The 19956-nt window shown below is 39.5% G+C and overlaps 1 protein-coding gene across 1 annotated transcript; it reads left to right on the forward strand.

Moving 5' to 3' along the window:
• The first annotated feature begins 2082 nt into the window (after window positions 1-2082).
• On the forward strand, window positions 2083-13869 carry LOC135462994 (uncharacterized). The gene is made up of 8 exons (XM_064740317.1): window positions 2083-3186; window positions 4335-4375; window positions 6205-6886; window positions 7293-7487; window positions 8150-8380; window positions 8950-8972; window positions 9226-9413; window positions 13313-13869. Exons 1-8 carry the CDS (start codon window positions 2083-2085, stop codon window positions 13867-13869), a joined length of 3021 nt encoding a protein of 1006 aa, XP_064596387.1.
• The last annotated feature ends 6087 nt before the right edge of the window (window positions 13870-19956 follow it).

A 19956-nucleotide genomic window follows, 5' to 3' on the forward strand; every position in this document is an offset into this window, starting at 1 on the left:
GTCGGAATGATTTCTAACCTGTTTAGAACAGACAAGTGGCTCGTATCATATATTACACATCACGAGAAAAGGCTTCAGTCCTCCGCCATTTTAGCACGAGATTACACCAGCGCAGTACATGAGTTTATTTATTTATTTATTTGGTTAGTGTTTTACGCCGTACTCAAGAATATTTCACATATTCGAAGGCGGCCATAATTATGCTGGTAGAGATCAGAGGAAGTATACGGCCATCCGCAGGTTGCTGACAGACCTTCCCACGTACGCCTGGAGAGGAAGCCAGTATGAACTGGACTTGAGCTCACAGCGACTGCATTTATGAGAGGCTGAACTGGCGTGCTAACCACTTCTGCCATGGAAGGGCCCTGTACATGAGTAGGAACTATACTCATTTTCTTACCAAAAGCAAGGAGGCAAACACTCCGAACACATTTCACTGCAATCGTTTCTATCATTTTATTACGGGGGTCTTTATTATTACACCATCGATGTCTCTAAGCAGAATAATGAAGAAATATGATGTAGTAAGTAAGTTCAAATGGTCCAATTAAACCACACCACAGCATCCGCGTATACATTCTGCGACACTATTTGAACACATTCTTTTTTGTTCTTTTCCAAATACGTCTAGGGCCCAGTTGTTCGACAGTATATTATCAGTTAAGAGGCCCTTTTGGGTCAGATAATTGAAGCTTAGTTGGCTCAGATGATTAGGGCGTTGGCTCTTTTCTGGAAGAGCTTACTGGAAGACATTCCCACGTACGGTCAGAGAGGAAGCGAGCATACACTGGACTTGAACTCATCAAAACTCCATTGGTAATATTCTCATGTGTCTTGCACTGCGCTGGCACGCTAACCACCTCGGCCACGGAGGCCCCTGCTACCACTTATTTACACTCGCTTACTAGTGTGTAGACATGACGCTGCTGCATAGACCTACTCGGCGAATGAAGATTTGCCGTACAACCAAAGAAAGACAGCGATGTTTCAAGACGTGAATAAAAACGATGCCATTCATTTTTTTTAGCTGTACAGTAAATCTCGTTCTCTTCATCAAACATACACGGTTCATTACAGAAATGGCCTGATCAGACGCGTTTCAATTCTTATCAGTTCTGTTGCAATATTCACTATACAGCAAGTCTGTTAATTCCATGCAGTATGTACATAATCAGCTTCTGCACAAATCTGCTGGAACCTTCCAAAAGAGCCAATGTAGGAGAGGAGTTTCCTGTACATCCGTAAACTAGCAAACACCCTTTGATACAGCCATTAACAGCAATTTCCGAAAACCCATCTTGATGAGGATGGTTGCATGCTTATAACAAACCCATGTGTCGCTCTTAATCTTTTAGTTTAGTAGATGGTGATATATGTCCAATAAACTGTGCTGCTTTGGTTATTTTTCCTTCACTAGTTTAAAACATGTACCTTGATGAGTTTTCTCTCAGGACAAACAAGAAACACTCGGAATCCCAAATTTCCACCACCACTTAATGTACGGAATTCTCATCTGTAGACAAAGCCAGATCCTACTTTGCATTGGTGAAAAATGGTTCGTTAATGTCAGTATCTTGACCCAGATTCAATTTACCACCAAAGTTCGATGTAGTTTTGATATCTCCTGATTTAAAGATATCATTTCATAAAACGGTGTACCAAACAAGTTTGCTTCTTTTTGAATAAGGGCCAGCAGTTTTAACTTACAGTGGTATATTATTTTGACGTCACATTATCATAAGCTATGCCTTCACGGACAGGAGTTTTAACTTACTTTAATATGTTATTTTTGACGCCATATTCTGATGAGCTTTGCCTCCACGGACAGGAGTTTTAACTTACTTTAATATATTATTTTGAGGTCACATTTTGATGAGGTATGCTCCCACCAGACATCTCATTCGAACCGTGTATGAACTGCAACATGTTTGATGTGGGCCTTTTATAGATTTTAACATCAGCTATGTCAGCCTCTAACTGTTGATATTTGAGTATTACGGAAAACGACTGATTTTTGTTCCGCTTCATACTGTTTAACTGTGTCGATCTTGTCACTATATATACAGGCGATATGGTGAAGTTATGCCGAAGGTCGACTACTGGCTACAATCCGCTACCTCTCTCATGATTGCTACAGCGGCGGACGGTACAGTTCTCCCGTACTACGTTGTATACAGATCCAAGCATCTTTATGACACCTGGACAACTGGAGGTCCGGAACGATGTCGTTTCAATCGCAGTCTAAGTGGTTGGTTTGACCAAGTTTGCTTCGAAGACTGGTTTTCCAATGTCATTCTTCCTTACATGACGCGCGTGAACGGCAGGAAAGTATTGATTGGTGACAATCTTAGCAGCCATTTGTCGCCGTATGTAATTGAAAAGTGCCAAGAACATGACATAGCGTTTGTGTTTCTTCCCCCAAACTCAACCCATCTTACTCAGCCCTTGGATGTGGCATTTTTTAGACCAATGAAAATATTTTGGCGCCAAATATTGGACAAGTGGAAAATCAGCGGCGAAGGACGACGATGCACTTCCATTCCAAAAGATGTATTCCCACGGCTACTTCATGAACTTTCAGAGAAATTATCTACCACTCAGAGCGAAAATGTAAAATCTGGGTTTAAAAAGTTCGGCATTGTCCCTCACGACCCAACCCCTGTTCTTGATAGGATTCCCAGGGAAACCGAGAAAACTCCTGAAGGAGCAGGAGGCCATGGAGTGGATGGCGCATTAATAGCGTTGTTGAAAGACATGCGTGGTGCAGATTGTCAACAGCCAAAGAAACGAGCAAAGCGTCTTCGTGTTGAGCCGGGAAAAAGTGTTTCTTCAGAGGATTTATCCCACAATGATGATGACAACGGTGAAACTAGTGACTCCGAGGAAACAAGTTCAGAAGAAGAGGAATCTACAGAAGCGTCGTCTGAGAGCACAGAAGGTGAAGATTCCGATGAAGGGGTTAGCAGCCATTGCGATAATATAGAAACAGAAGGTGTCCAGGGAACCTCGTCATCGGGAAATGCTCAGCGAGGCAGTGGAAGGACTGGACTAACTGGCGTGGTTAACGTGAAGTCAATTAAGGAGTTACATGTAGATCAGTGGGTATTAGTGCGGCTTGGGGATCGTGTGAAGAAACTGTTCATCGGAAGGATCGACACCGTGTATTATTCAGATGGGGATCTTGAGGTTTCTTTTCTTAGAAGAAAAGGTCTGCAGAAAAATGTATTTGTTCACCCCAAAGAAGAAGACTGTGCATTAGTGAATTTCGACCAAATAGTTGGAGCACTTAATCAACCACAAACACTGCGAAGAGGTCTGCTCAAATTTGCGGTTGACGCCAGTGAATGGATCCCATAGTCAACAAAAGGAATTCTAGAGACGTTCTGTTCCGTATTTGAACTGTGTGTTGCAAAGCTTTTGTTTTCAAACTGTAAAATTATGCTCCCAAATGGTGTAAACGTGATTGCGGTTTCTCAAATTTGTTTCATTGTTAAGCAAAACACGTGCATTTATAACTTTTCAAACATCCTGAGATGTTTAAGTTAAAATTTGTATTTTTTAAAAACCTAATTAAAGTCCGAAACCAACCCTTTGGTTCGCTTATCTCGTTTATGTGTTGATGTAAAGTAAATGTCCGAAGTCACCACCTCCTGTGGGGGGAATTCGGACAACTTTCAAACAAAAAAAAATCGCAGACTCTTATACATTTAAGACTTGTACTAATGCTGGCTGAACCCATATATTAAATGCAAACTGATAAGAAGAAAAAGTCCTTATTATATCAGATATTCTGAAGCACAGAAAGAAAAGACTAAAAAAAAATCGTCCGAATTCACCCCAGCTTACGGTACTCAAATAAATTAAGAAATAAATATTGTTAGAGTTAAATTGTTATGACCGTTGATCTGTGGGCCATCCGTTGTGGTTAAAACACTATTCTGTAAATAACGGCTATTGCGAAGGCCAGCATTTTTAAGATTATGTGCACATTGTTGAGTTCGGAGTAAAACATCAGTATTTGCACACATTATATTCAGCCTTACTATAATGTCTATAAGTGATGTCTCCGTAAGGCAGTCTATTGTGCAAAGTTAAAAAGGCAAATGTACTTACAAATATAAATGACTTCAACCCATATGCTGAGGTAATTATTGGGAAATTGGTATCTTTGTTAAAATATGGCATTAACTTGTAAATTGAAAAGGGAACTGTGCTAACCATTGTGGGAATGTAATAGAGTATAAATGTGTATAAGTATATTGAAGGATTTACCTCCCCTGCTTAGATGACGCGTATTGCTCAGAAATAAGTATTTTCTATTTCAATCTGCGCAGTTTTATCGAGTAGCGAAGCACGGTGGGAATTGTTTCGACAGGTAAGTCCGGTAAGATGGGGTAGATCTATGTTTATATCGGAATGTTTCTATCAGACGAGTGTGTTGTCGTTCATTCGATCATGTGACGGACTCTCAGACAGTGTTTAATTGGCCTGGTCGTCCTCAAATGGACACGAAGTCGACGTACGACTGAGGGGTGTGTCTGTATGGACTCTACTCCTAGCCTGTGTGGACCTCTGACACTGTTTTTAAGTCGGAATATTTTCTCCTCAAGAAAAACGACTGATTGAAAAGGGGTCAAGGTACTGTCTAATGATCTCGATCTTCTCACTATATATACAGGGCGATGGTACGTTATTAATGTATGTTTCTGAAGCTTTGACCTTGAAAAGCATTATGTAGGGTTTTGCTAAAGGTCGTTGGTTGCCGGTGACGTGTTGTCTGGGGTTGGGCCTACATACATGTAAATAGCCAGATCGACCGGCCTGCATGGATCGCTGTTTGTTTACTTACAACGTTGGCCTCTCTGCTCCAAATATAAAATCTGTAATAATGAAAAACTCATAGTTAGTATATACATATTCTCATATTCCATTCTCATCAAGAAATGCCATTTTTGAAGTCATTGGTATGACCCCACTCTGGTTTGATCTCATTTCTCCCGACTTCGAGACGGGCTCAAACCTAAGGAATGTGTTACAGGGTATAAGTAAATGGAGTCTTAAAATTAAGTACTGAATTACACAGAGGATTTTCATTGTTACAGAACCGAAGCGCAACATGTATTATAAACTTTTCACTCAAACATTAAAACCTCGCCCATTTATCACCAATCATGAGGTGTGTAACTTGACCCAGCTGATTCAGTCAGGACTGCCCTACACTGCACGTAGGCCTGCTTATACATTAGCTCGAGCTCTTTGTGTGCAGGCAGAATTAACGCTGACCTACTTCTACAGTCAACCTGAGGTTACATATCTCAAGTCCAGGCTATTTGGTTGTCTTTAAACTGTCCCTGACATAAAACTATCTAATCGGACGTACTTCACACGGTGGAGCGAAGTCAAAATTTGCGGTTTAAACATTTTGTTTGATCAGTGTTGATCGCAGGGTATAGCAGCTCAATGGTAGCCTGTACTTCTGTGTTTCCAGACAATAACATAATAAAACACTGGCAGCTGGAAGACTAAATTTGACCTTAATTAATAACCGTTTTAATCCAAGTAAGAACTGTTCATGTTACTCGTCACTATTAGTAATGTGGTATTTAATATATCTATTATATATTATATAAACTTCTGCAGATAGAGATATTCCAGAGGTTTGACCCAATTATCACACAGTATATAGGGTCATGTTACCTTCATAACCACTGTAGTCAACAGGCTTGGCCAAATTGTCATATTTAGTGCCGACATTGCTGCTGAAGGCGTTTTCGTACTGGTTGTTTATAAACCTACTTTTAAATCGCGACAATCTCGTTTTTTCACACAAATCTGCTAATTATGGGCGGGAGCTATATATCTATCGAACATCACTATCAAACACCTCTGCCCAAATTGGATTGACCAGACCTTTGTCAAAAAAGTCGGTCGCACAGAATAAAAGGAAGAATCGCCAAATTTCTAACTGAGCAGAATGGATTTCTTCTCAGGAAAGCGAGGTTTGCATACTCTCCTCATACCTGTATTGATATTTTAATGCTTCTTAAACGAGAATTGGAGAATAGCAACAAAAGTACTGTAGCCAATATGTTGTTGGAAAACGAAAAGAGATGGAGGCTGTGTGCTGTCTTGAACGTTAATATTTTTGTAAATAGGAACACCCTCACAGGTGGCAGTATGAGCGATTTGCCATTCTCATTTCAGGAACAAAAACGAGCTCATAATGGCCGAAAGCAAGCAGAATCGGGATGATGTTCTCACATGTTCGATATGTATGGAAACATACCGGCAACCGGTAATACTACCCTGTCAGCACAGTTTTTGTAGGGAATGCATTCATTTGTATGCTGACAAGTCTAAATCTGTGCAGACAGATGAGACCTCTGACAGCACGGGCAGTGAGGACATTCATCAGCAGATAGCATGCCCTGTGTGTCGGGCATCGACCAGTCTGGGGAGAGAAGGTGTGGCTGGTCTGCCTCCCAACTTTCACCTGGCGGAAATTGTGGAGAAGTTCTCTGCTGTAAAGGTTGAGGATGACGCCCCATATTGTTCTCTGTGTGAGGAGGAAAATCCTGCTAAAGCTGTCAAGTTTTGTACCAACTGTGGTGTGTTCTACTGTCAGGAATGTCTAAATTACCATCCAATGAAGGGGCCTCTAAAACGTCATCGACTGATATCCTCCCTGGAGTACCTCTCCCAGAAAAGTTCACAGGGTCAAGGCAGCTGGGACCACCAATCAACCCAGCAGCCGTCGTGTGCTGGACACGGTCAGCCATTCATCTTGTACTGTGTACCATGCAGGATGGTGATCTGTCTGGGGTGTGTGGTTGACCATCCGAAACACGCTGTGCTAGATATAAAATCAGCAGCTGAGAATGACAAGGTAATGCAAAAAAGACATTCGTGTATCAACTGTCAAACAAAATGGATGTTCTGAGTCAATAATCGTAAGGTCAATACCCAAAACAGCGATGAACATGAAATAACTAAGAAATTGTGTATGTTCAAAATTACTTTGGAATCATGCCAAGAGAAGTAGTAAACAGTTTTCATTGATGTTAGAAAGAAGCAAGGAATGTTCTAGGCGAATAACTTAAATCGCTATCTAAATCATGTACCATTCTAGTATATAAGTCGATAATGAAAATAAATATGGCCTGATTTAGAACTATATATTGACCCCAAATTTATGATCTGTGGTGAAGAATGGGGCATTTTGTCCTGCAGCGTGATGGGGCATTTGAAAGGCAGATTTTTTAACGTTTTTTTTTAAATTTTTTCCATTACAGCCTGCAATTTTGAACAAGATTAGTGAACTAGAGAAAGTGCTGCAAGAAACTAGAGAATCACTGTCAGGAGTTATGAGGCTGCACAAGGAGATACAGGTTTGTATTTTCCATGATACATGTTCAGCCTGTGTTGTACCGCATACCCTGTTGACTCATTTTGACTATGTGGAGTATTGCTATCATTCACAAATCCAGGTAACATACAGCTGTCAATCATCTAGTCTTGATAAAGCTGTCTTCTGTCACCTATTATATATGTAGATTGCAATTTAAAAGTTAAACCCGAACACTGATGACTTTTTATAAGAACTGAAAGAGGGGAATACACGGATTGATGCGGAGACGTATTTGCGTGAAGGACGAGTCTATTTTACCTATTTCTGGTTTATCTAATCAGACTATCATATTATTATGACTTTCTTCTCATTGACACACACGCGATATGCCCACCTCAGACATCTCCATTTGATATATCATTGCCAATCGTACGTTGTCATAATAATATCCATAATATATATACGTACACCATTTCATCTGATGGGGCGTTCGGGTTTGAACCAGCCCCAGGTATCTGAGGTTCCGTGGGAAGCATCTAAGGCTTCACCATCTCGCCTTGTTCGGAGCATCAGTTGTGATGGCACGATCGTTTTTGCTATTGAAGCACGTACCTTTGGGGTTTGAGTCGACACTTACATGTACATCACTGGACTAAAGGGAAATCCCCTCTATCCCGGCGGTACATTGTAGACGCAGTTGTGTGGCGCTTATATTTCACCCTGTTACACATACATATATAACTTCTTAAACACAGTTCTAAAGGTCTGGATGAGGTAATAAATGATTTTTCTGTTTGGCAGGAAAATCAGGAACTTCACACTCAGGAGGTAGAGAAAGCTTATTGTGCAGCCTTGGAAGCCTTACAAGCCTGGAGGCAGCACTCTTTAGATGGTATGAAAACCCGCTATTCACAGTGGAGTGTGGAATGTAGCGCCATACTCAAACATTTCCAGCTACAGGCGCAAGAAATGGAGGGGATTGTACAGGCTTCCAAGGATTTGTTGGCGTCAATGGACGTCGAGTTTTTACAGGTAAATCAAACATGCACACTCTCTAACACTGGTTCAGCTGCCTCAACTCCAGATGTTACCCATGACCCAACCAGCCTTAGGAACTGGGATCACGTGTTCAAATTCATCTCATGCTGCCAGATCTACTAAAGTTGTAGATCCTAAGTTCAACAGCTTTATTTTGCTCAGTGGTACCCTCCAGTCCCTGTCCACTTTTCTACCCATAACCGGACCACTGTCTGATTAAAACAAGAAAGAAGTAATATGTAATGTCAAAATATATTGTATGTTGTTTTTCAAAAACAAGTTTTGTATGTAAACAGATCTTTGGGGGGAAATTGCATTGTATGAAACTCCATGGAATTTATTAACCGGAATTGTGAGCTGATGTGTACTATGTAATGGATCAGGGGATGGTCTAAATGTTTGAGGTAATAGCCAAGGGTGCCTATATACTTGGAGAGATAAGACATTTCAATTACAACTGTGTTCTTGTTACATGTTGAGGTGAAAGTATGGCTAGAGCATCTCAGTTTCGGTTATCATCTTTACATGATTTTATATGTGTTTTCAATTCTGTTTGTTGACAGGGTTCCACGGGCTTCTCCAAAACGTATGTATAAATGTGTTATGCCTCTCTATGCACATGACTATTGTCAGCAAAGGTGCTTCTGTAACACTAAGTACCAGCCCTGTAGTTGTCCAAAACATGACCCAAGTGGAAAATATATGTACTGTACATCTGTTTGTCCAGACAAATCAGATCTAACCTGCTAAGAATAGTACATCATGGCATTCTCATAACTGTGTGGTACGCAAGATTACTACACGACTGTGTCTCTTTGTTTTCTCTCCTCTTCTCACAGAATTGATGACCAACTGAATGAGATAAGAGCAGATCTGGAGAAACATGAGGTCAGCAAACAGAAGCTTCTAGATTTTATACAACGTGACCTTGTTGTCCCCAGACACCTGACAGTCAAAGAGACAGCGCAAGAAAGTCAGGACTTAGAAGCAACAGTCAGTGGACACATGTCACGCCCAGGTGTTACAAGTAGGTTCCTGTATGTATAAATGATATACAACCGGGTGTGTTCATAAACGACTGTAGGGTTTCATTAGTATGTTCATCAAAAACACAAACATAAAATGGAGCAGGCGCATTGACATGTGTGTGCAAAACACACGATAGACTGTGTTAAGGAAACAAACCGAAATCTCCTGGGTGCACCAAGAAAATGAACAGTATTCCAAGAGAAAAGAAAGTGAAAAGAGTTTACAAAAAGCACAAATAGTATGAGGTGTACGCTAGAGTGTAAACAAAACACAAACTGATGCCAGGTTGACAGTAGGTGTGGCCAAAAGACACAAAGTAATGCAAGGTGTACACAAAGATACAAACTAATTTTGAGGCATGCACTAAGGTGAGCAAAACAGATACAAGCCAATGTAAGGCATGCAATAGGGTGCTAAAAGAAGATACAAACTGATGTGAGGCATACAGTAGGGTGGGCAAAATGGTACAGCCTAATGTGAGGTATACAGTAGGGTGGGCACAGAAGGCACAGACTAATTTGATGTATACAGTAAGGAGTGCACAAAAGACACAAACTAAATTCATGCATACAGCAGGGTGTGCCCAGTGGACACAGTAGGATGTGCACAGAAGAGACAAAATAATGTGAGGTATACAGCAGTGTGTGCACAAAAGACACAGACTGAAGTGAGGTATACCGTAGGGTGTTCCCAGCAGAGGCAGACTACTGTGAGGTATACAGTAGAGAGTGCCCAGAAGACACAAACTAATGTGAGGTGTACACTAGTGTGTGCACAAAAGACACAGGCTAATGTGAGGTATGCAATTGTGTGTGTACAGAGGAGAAAAAACTAATGTCAGGTACACAGTAAGGTGTGCCCTAAAGACACAGACTATAGTTGGGTGTGATCAGAGGATACAATCTAATGTGTAACGTAAAACAGTGTATGGTTCTTGTAAAGGGTACATTGGGCTCTGAAGTCAAGAAGCATTCATTAAGCCATCCTAGTAAATTTAATACCAATGTAAGCTGTATACTGCATTGTTTCCTAAAAAATAAATAAAAATGTCGTGTATACAGGAGTATGGTTTTAAACTAAAAATAGCAAAGGGAAGTTCATTGCAGAGTTATATATCAGCAGTTGTACAGTTGAAGCACGGCAAATGGTAATGTCTACCTGGTATTTACAGTATGTGTACAAATCAGCAGGTGTAATGTTAGATCAAGACTGGTGTGTATGTATTCTTTAGTGTCTCGGTGATCTTTTTTGATGTATAGGACTGATAGTAGTGTACCTCTCGGTGTCCCTCGATGTTTACCGTATGTGTACAAATCAGCAGGTGTAATGCTAGATCACGACTGGTGTGTATGTAGGTGTAGTGTTAGAACAGAACAGATAGCATATTTTACCCTGGGTGTCTGAATGATATTTGCCTGATGTGTACAAAGCAGCAGGTGTACTGTTAGGACAGACAGATAACATGTTTTACCCTTGTGTGTCAGAGAGATAGTTACCTGATGTGTAAAAATCAGCAGGTGTACTGTTGGGACAAAACATATGACATATTTTACCCCTGGGTGCCAGAGTGATATTTACCTGATGTGTACAAATCAGCAGGTGTACTGTTAGGACAGAACAGATAACATATTTTACCCCTGAGTGTCAGTGAAATTTACCTGATGTGTACAAATCAGCAGGTGTACTGTTAGGACAGAACAGATAACATATTTTACCCCTGAGTGTTAGTGAAATTTACCTGATGTGTACAAATCAGCAGGTGTACTGTTAGGACAGAACAGATAACATATTTTACCCCTGAGTGTTAGTGAAATTTACCTGATGTGTACAAATCAGCAGGTGTACTGTTATGACAGAACAGATAACATATTTTACCCCTGAGTGTTAGTGAAATTTACCTGATGTGTACAAAGCAGCAGTTGTACTGTTATGACAGAACAGATAACATATTTTACCCCTGAGTGTTAGGGAAATTTACCTGATGTGTACAAAGCAGCATGTGTACTGTGAGAACAGAACAGATAACATACTTTACCCCTGAGTGTTAGTGAAATTTACCTGATGTGTACAAATCAGCAGTTGTACAGTTAGGACAGAACAGATAACATATTTTACCCCTGAGTGTTAGTGAAATTTACCTGATGTGTACAAATCAGCAGTTGTACAGTAAGGACAGAACAGATAACATATTTTACCCCTGAGTGTTAGTGAAATTTACCTGATGTGTACAAATCAGCAGTTGTACAGTTAGGACAGAACAGATAACATATTTTACCCCTGACTGTCAGTGAAATTTACCTGATGTGTACAAAGCAGCAGAGGTACTGTTAGGACAGAACATATTTTACTTTTGAATGTCTGAGTGATATTTATCGCAGCAGGTGTACTGTTAGGACAGAACAGAGAAAGTATTTTACCCCTGAGTGCCTGAGTGAGAGAGTGATATTTACCTGATGTGTACAAGTCAGCAGGTTGTACTGTGAGGACAGAACAGATAATATGTTCCACCCTGAGTGATATTTACCTCATGTACAAATCAGCAGGTGTACTGTGAGGACAGAACAGATAATATGTTCCACCCTGAGTGATATTTACCTGATGTGTACAAGTCAGCAGGTTTACTGTGAGGACAGAGCAGATAATATGTTCCACCCTGAGTGATATTTACCTGATGTGTACAAGTCAGCAGGTGTACTGTGAGGACAGAACAGATAATATGTTCCACCCTGAGTGATATTTACCTCATGTACAAGTCAGCAGGTGTACTGTGAGGACAGAACAGATAATATGTTCCACCCTGAGTGATATTTACCTCATGTACAAATCAGCAGGTGTACTGTGAGGACAGAACAGATAATATGTTCCACCCTGAGTGATATTTACCTCATGTACAAGTCAGCAAGTGTACTGTGAGGACAGAACAGATAATGTGTTCCACCCTGAGTGATAATTACCCCATGTGTACAAATCAGCAGGTATACTGTGAGGACAGAACAGATAACACATTGTGGCTTATTCCTCAGTGTTTGACCTGTGATGTTTAATCTATAACTGATAACAAAATATAGCCTATGTCAACTCTCATAATTAATAATGAAACAGGTATCTAAGTAAAATCTCGCCATAATTTGCTAGATTTAAATGTATTTAAACACATATTTCAAATGGAAAATAAAATAACTCTGATGTCTGTTTTATTATTAATATTAAAGGGTAGAGATTCGCGGTATTGTCGCCTATGTATTAGTAATTGTTTATCTACATGTATTTCCTCACTTTATAGAAGTTTGTTTTTAATATTTAAACATTTAACTCTCTTTTTAAAAAATCTACTGACGAAATTTGAATCTAGGACTTCTTTACTACTAATAATTCTGATGGATTTCTGGACTTTGGGGTATTGTGGCAAACAAAGTCACTTGGCAAGATATGTGCGGCGAGTTATCTCCCTTACTGGGCAAACAGCTCCGGTAGCATGATACTCCACGAATGACAACAGGCCCACTGCAGCTTCGCAGTGAATTGTGTCTTCAAATGTGCCATAACTGTCAACTAAAATCAAGTGTCGGATAGAGGAAGGTATTGTTCTTGTTGTAGGTGATACGTTTCAAATAAATTAGAGTGCTAAAAGTCTGTATTTTAACCCAGTACTTTGTCTTTGTTGTACCCGTCATTTAGTGATGGATCCAAGTCGAAGCTCAACTTTTTTACACTGGCTAAAAAGGACAAAGATCTGTGTATAAATTACATTCGTGTCAGAAATATATGTCATTTTATTTCAAGAGATTGTGTTGAGCAAGTAAAACCACGGTATGTGTACAGGTATTTACACCTCAGTCTTACAGCGTGTGTTTATGGTTTGCTGTTGTTTATGCTGCTTCTGTTGTGTTTTTGCAGAGCCGACGCTGAGATTCACAGAGACAGACGACAGTGAGCTGAGAATCACTGACTGCGGCTGTGTGGTAAAGGGTGAGGGCTTGTCCTGGGGGATGTGGAGGAGAGCTGTGACAGACGGGCGTTACCAGACGGGCAGGTACTACTGGGAGATACACATCACCTGTTCACATGGCTGTAACTGTCGTGTAGGAGTGATACAGGAGAGCTGTGGCGTGAGTGAGGAGACAGACCCTGGCCGTAACTCCTGGTACATTGGGATGGTGTACAGTGGTGATAAGGTCGAGTATTATAGTCCCAGTGGTGGTGAGATCAAACCAGACTATCTACAGTACAGACGTTACACACGACCTCATCACCTGGGTGTGTACCTGGACTGTGATAAACACACACTGACAGTCCTGGACTGTGACAACAACCAGGTAATGTACACTGACAGTGGTGTTGTCGTCACAGAGCCTCTCGTGCCATCGGTTGGGTTTTATGTCAGGTTTGGATCTGTGTCTGCTCGTCTGGTAACTTTGCCTCCAGTTCTCTGTGATATGATAAGCACTTCCTGACCATCGGGTAATTATTCATTACATCTTTTCCATCATATTGTAATTTGTTGAAATTGACTTTAATTAGGTTATTTTTTTTAAACAAACTGACCAGTTTGTGTATTGATGTTTTAGTTAATGTGAGCAGTGTGGCTAATTTAGTATGTATAGCTTGTTCTGCAAAGTGGTCAGTGATCTGTCACAAGCTTACATCTTGGTGTAGTTATACACAGTCTGTTTCACTTGTCCTGAACATCAGTGTCAGTTTTCTTCCAGACAAAATACATGTAGATAATGGCTGGGTAGTTTTATTTTTAGTAATGGAGACTTGTAAATCAGCATAATCAGGAGTGTCACTGAGCAAAACGGGCCACAGTTTATACATGACAATACATATTGTCAACATGATAGGTGTAGTAATTCTTGTTGTGTTATGTAACTTTAGTTCCGAAGAAAAAACTAAATGAGAGAAATATCCCTTACCCTTTTAGGTTAGGCGAGAGCATTGGTTTTCCTTAATAATTATGTGGTAAATCTTCAACGTGAAAAATATCTATACCCTAACTTTCACCTGGTAGCATTCTGTACTTCCACATCCAGCTTGCACTTTTTTCTACAACATTCTCAAATTTTTTTTATCTGCAGTGGTGAAAATGAGGTCATAACATTTTCTTACCTTGGTAACATCTAGAGAGGTGGGTAATAACACCGGGAGAAAAATTTTCAGTTCTATCCAAAACAAATAAAATTCAGATGTATTTTATTTAGACATGTCAGATTCAAAGTAGCACGGCAGAAATTTGTAGTGTATGCACAATTTAAGTGCCTCTGTGTCAGTTTTATCCTATCAGTCCTCCAACTTCAGTTCGGAGGCAAATCTTGGACCCAATTTCCCGAATTGCACATGTGTAACCTATAACTAGGTCGAAGATTTCAAATGTTTTGTTAGTAATATCTTTATATGAATTTGGCACTAAAATCAAAATTTTACATGGCTAATGACAAAATTCAAATTTCAGGGCTGTCTATAGTAGCCCAACTGGGTTTAAACTCTACATGTGAGTGTCTGAGATAGAATGTTTTGTGGAGAGTGGGGTTTAAATTTCTTTTCTGTCAAAAAATGATAGAAATGAACATTTACCCTGTATTTGCTAAAAATGCAACACTCGTTGTCCTTAGATGCTAAAATTTGACCACCTCTTCCCAGCTGCGGAAGTTGTGTACACCAGAAGTTGTGTAAGAATTGCTAACCCTATCCCCACTTGTACATGTAGAAATGAATTAAAAACACAGAACAAATTTTTATTTTTATTGCTGCACAGACAGCACATTTAATCAAATTTCATCAAAGATAAGAAGCAGATCAACTTTCAGTAGAGGGAGCTGGGGTTTTAATGGTTGGGGATAACCCATGGTAATTACACAAAAAGTAGTCCAGTTAAGTTAAGACACTCACAACTTGACCAAATCACAATAAAGTTGATCAGGGTAAAATTGTTTGTTTTGTTTTTTTTTTAATTTTTCCTTACTATTTATGTAATAAATTTGTCAAATTCAACTTCAGAAATATATGTCCCCTACTAGACTTTCATGTCTTACCATAACATATCTGTATGCTTACCTGCAGTTTTCACTTTTCTCTACAACATATCGAAAATCAACCTAGCAATACCGCCATTTGCTTGAGCTGTGGTTATTGGAAGTGAAGTGAACATTTTCTTACCTTGTTAACTTTCATGGGGTGGGTAATAATACTGGGCAGAAAGATTTTAGTTTTATCTGAAACAAAAAAAAATTCCGATATAATTTAACTAAATGCAAAACAGCAGTACAGACATTTATAGTGTGTCTTTGTGTCAATTTTATCCAGTTTTATCAGCGCTTGTTCACACTTCAGTTCGGAGGCATATACCTTGGACCCAGTTGCCCGAATGGCACATGTGTAACCTATAAGGTGTTCTAGAGGTATACTTGAGGCACATCTGAGGTGTACCCTTGAAGTGTAACATATCCGATGGTGTGTCTGAGATATACATGTACTTGGGGGTGTATGCCAGGTGTATTGAGGGTGTATCTGAGGTACTGCCAATTATGCAAATGAATACCTCAAGTACACCTTCATGTATAACACACCTCAGGTATACTGTAGAAAGATTACAGAAAAATGTGATGCCTGACGTGTATCTGAAGTATAGCTGGAGGTATAGCTCAGGTATATGCTATTGGCAGGGTGGATGTACCTGAGTGTAACCTGAGTGTACCATTTAGCACACTGTTTTCACTTTTATTTTGACAGAAAACAATCCCAAAACACTTAGCTAATAATTGTATAAATTATAGATCAATTTAAGTTGTAAGTTTGTAAGTAATTGCAGTTCTTTGTTTAATCTGTGAATTGCAGATGATTTACAACAACAACAGTGATATATATTTATATGGGGCTTTCTAGCTTTTTGATCAAAATTTATTGCTCTGTATCCGTGCTCTGGGATTGGTCAGTATTTGCACACTGGATGTGGATAGTATGAGACAAAGCTTATAAATATTTAGTAAAGATTATTTTTGGACAAAAAACATTTGTAATTTTGTAGTCACCATCTTGTTTAAAGTAAAATGTCTGAATCTGATCTATTATTTTTAAACTTTCAAAAAGTGGCTGAGGTTTACCTCATGTAGGTGATCACTTAATTATATAACAAAACTTTCAAATTTCTAAGGTGTTCCTGAAGGACATCATTCATTTTTTTTTAAGCTTTCAAAGTTTCAAAGGTGTACCTTAGGCACATCTTGTAACGTGTCTAAGTGTTGATTTGTTTCAAAGTTGCTAAGGTGTATTTGAGATATATTGTCTCATATTTAAATGCTGCTCTGTGTTCTTTAGGTATATCTGAGGTATAGGAATATGGTTGATTTGTACCTGAGGTGCAGTCCACCTCAAATAATATAGATGGGGTGCACACCTCATCCATACCTCGACCTTCCCGATAGCACAGTTGGTAGAGCGTTTGTATCAAGAGGGGTACATCCAGGGTCAATCCTGGGTCGGGTCACACCTAAGAACTTGTTGTGACTTCCTCGCCTGGCGTCCAGTATTATGGGGAAGTGCAGCGACTGGTTGACCCGTATCAGTATAATGGCTCGGGTGGGCGGCTTACTTACCTTTGGTTAGTCGTCTCAGTGAGGCAGCATTAAATAAAAGAGCAGTGGAAATCCGTCCAGCAACAAAAAGGCACATTACATGCATTCTAAGGACTTTATTTTCAGTGAAAATTGTTAAGTACGACGTTAAACCCCAATCACTCATTCACTCATCCATACCTCGGACTAAGGTGTAGAAGAGGGATACACCCCAAACACCTCATTTATACTTAAGGGATATAACCTGTGCGCTTTCATTAAAGTTACCTTTTTTTAGCCTAACCCAACAGACCCTCCGATAAAGAGCCGTGCTTCAATTTTTTATTTTTTTTTCTATTTGAATAGATGTTTGTTTGAGAGAATCCAAAAAAAAAATCTCCATCGACCAATCATATTTTGTTCTGATAAGGTAGGGTTAATTCCATGTCCCAACAAAGCATTTTTGGTTAGCGTGCCAGCATGGCGCAATGATCCAGGAATCTCTCACCAATGCTGTCGCTGTGAGTTCAAGACCAGCTCATGCTGGCTTCCTCTCCGGCAGTACGTTGTCATGTGCTTCTCTCAGGCTCTACCCGGTTTCCTCCAACCATAATGCTTGCAGCTCTCGTATATGTGAGTACGGCGTAAAACAAATAACTCAAATCTCGATATCATTGTTTCCTGTATGTTTGGTTTTTGTTTTTACTTTGTTTGTTAAAACCTTGCCTTTATTAACGTATTGTCATTACATAGTTTGAGTAAATACATGAATATTGTTATGCATCAATGTATAAACATGCCATTTTAACATGTTTAACAGCTTTCTACACTCAATATAAACACGTTTACTTTACCATGTGTTGTCCCTAATATATCCATACCATGACTGCGTAAATATCTGATATGCTTAATATAATGACACCTCTTTCATAGTAGACATATTTACTTCGCGATAAAAAAGAACAAAACGAGTTTTAAATGTATAACAGAAATGTGTTTAAAAACGAAACACTTATCTTAGTTTATAAGCAGTGTGAAGAAGGATGTTAAACATGTATATTATAAATATAGACTTTTTTCTTAAATGAGATTTCCATGGAAGTGCTGTGATGTTAGATAATATGCATTACTGCACATTGTACTCACTGCCCAGGTAGATCCCTATCCTGTAAGTATTACATCGTGTCTGGTGATTATATATGATGACATTGTGATAACTTCGCCCTGTGCAAATGAGATGTTTTAACTGTTATGTGCTTGTCTAAACACATGTACATTGATTACATGCATGCTGTATATCAGTTGTGTAAGGATTTTGTTCAGAATGTAGTTTGTGTTTGGCTTGGGTGTGCTTAATCCGGTGAACTGATATATGTATAGTTGTTAAACCGTTTGGGTTTCCGTTTTCAAATTATGATGTAAACAATCCTGAGAAAAATTTTTCTTTCATCAATTTTTGTTGTGCATGTATTGAGCATTAATTAATGTATGTATTGCTGTTAAGCCGTGTATATTTGGGTTTTGTTTTTCAAATTATGATATAAACCATGCTGGGCACAATTTTTCTTCTAACATCCTGATCAGTTTTGTTGTATAATTACCGAGCGTTGATTCTCTTTTATTGCATTCGTGTGTGAATAACTACACCATGGGCTTTCTCCTTCTTATGTTTTATTAACCTCATCCACATCTGTAGACCTACACGTCCTTAAAGTAAGTTGACATGTATAACATACACCCTGATATTATTTGCCTGTAAAACAGTCACAGCCAGCTTGCAATGGCACGTATCACTATGTGTGCTCTACAGAATGGGTAGACCGTTCCATTTTAAGGTTAACCTCAAAGACGACCGGGGGCCTCCGTGGCTCGGTCGGTTAGCGCGCTAGCGTAATGACCCAGGAGTCTCTCACCAGTACGGTCGCTGTGAGTTCAAGTCCAGCTCATGCTGGCTTCCTCTCCGGCCGTACGTGGGAAGGTTTGTCAGCAACCTGCGGATGGTCTTGGTTTTCCCCCGGGCTCTGCCCGGTTTCTTCCCACCGTAATACTGACCGCCGTCGTATAAGTGAAATATTCTTGAGCACGGCGGAAAACACCAATCAAATAAATAAATAAACAAATCAAAGACGACCATTCGTCTCCTAGTTGATGTGTAGCTCATGTATCTGTGCGCTTAATATGATGTCGTGTGTGATTTTGCCAGGGTGTTTTTGGTTCAAAGTCCCCATACATTTATGTTAAAACACACAATAATGTGTCCATCTAAAACTAGCTGGAAAATCATTTTTTGATAACTTCGCAAATGTGAAAGTCTGACTTTGAGTAAATCTAGACCAGTGAGTATAATAAAATGCAATTAACGTCACTGCATTTTTTTTTTACACCTATTTCAGCTTTAGCCATAATGCAAGGGGGCGTGTAAATTGCTAGAAACAATTTAGAGTAAAACCCTGACTGAGGTAAACTGACAAGAGGTCGTATTTCGCCGGTTACGTGTGACCATTTGCCAGCTGTCGAACTGTTGTCACTGCTCTGGTTTTACTCTCTATGCTGTCCGTCTTTAATTATATTGTACCTGATTTACTTTACGGAGCGGCGTCATCACAAGCACTGTAGATTTGACGGGTTGTAGTCAAGATTATGAGGTCATCTATTAGCGTATTACGCCATTTCATCTGCTTGCAGTTATTTTGATGTCAGTTGTATTTGTGTTCATCAACAGGTATGATTCAGTGAAATCTTGCCATTGTCTGTCCTTTGTGTTCCAACATACGATAAATAAAACTGAATGGTTGTGAATTTTGTACTTGTTGTTTTAACGGTTGAGTTAGTGTCAGTGAAATGTAGTAAAAAACTTAAAATCATGAACCGTATTTGGTATTGTTACACACTGTTTTACGTATATACCATTTTCATATTTAACATATTCAAGTCACCTGATGGGTATCTTATCAGTAGTGCAGGGTTTCCGTCTCTTTCTAATACCGAGTC

The sequence above is a fragment of the Liolophura sinensis genome, chromosome 2 (genome assembly GCF_032854445.1).
Source record: "Liolophura sinensis isolate JHLJ2023 chromosome 2, CUHK_Ljap_v2, whole genome shotgun sequence".
Lineage (NCBI taxonomy): Eukaryota > Metazoa > Mollusca > Polyplacophora > Chitonida > Chitonidae > Liolophura > Liolophura sinensis.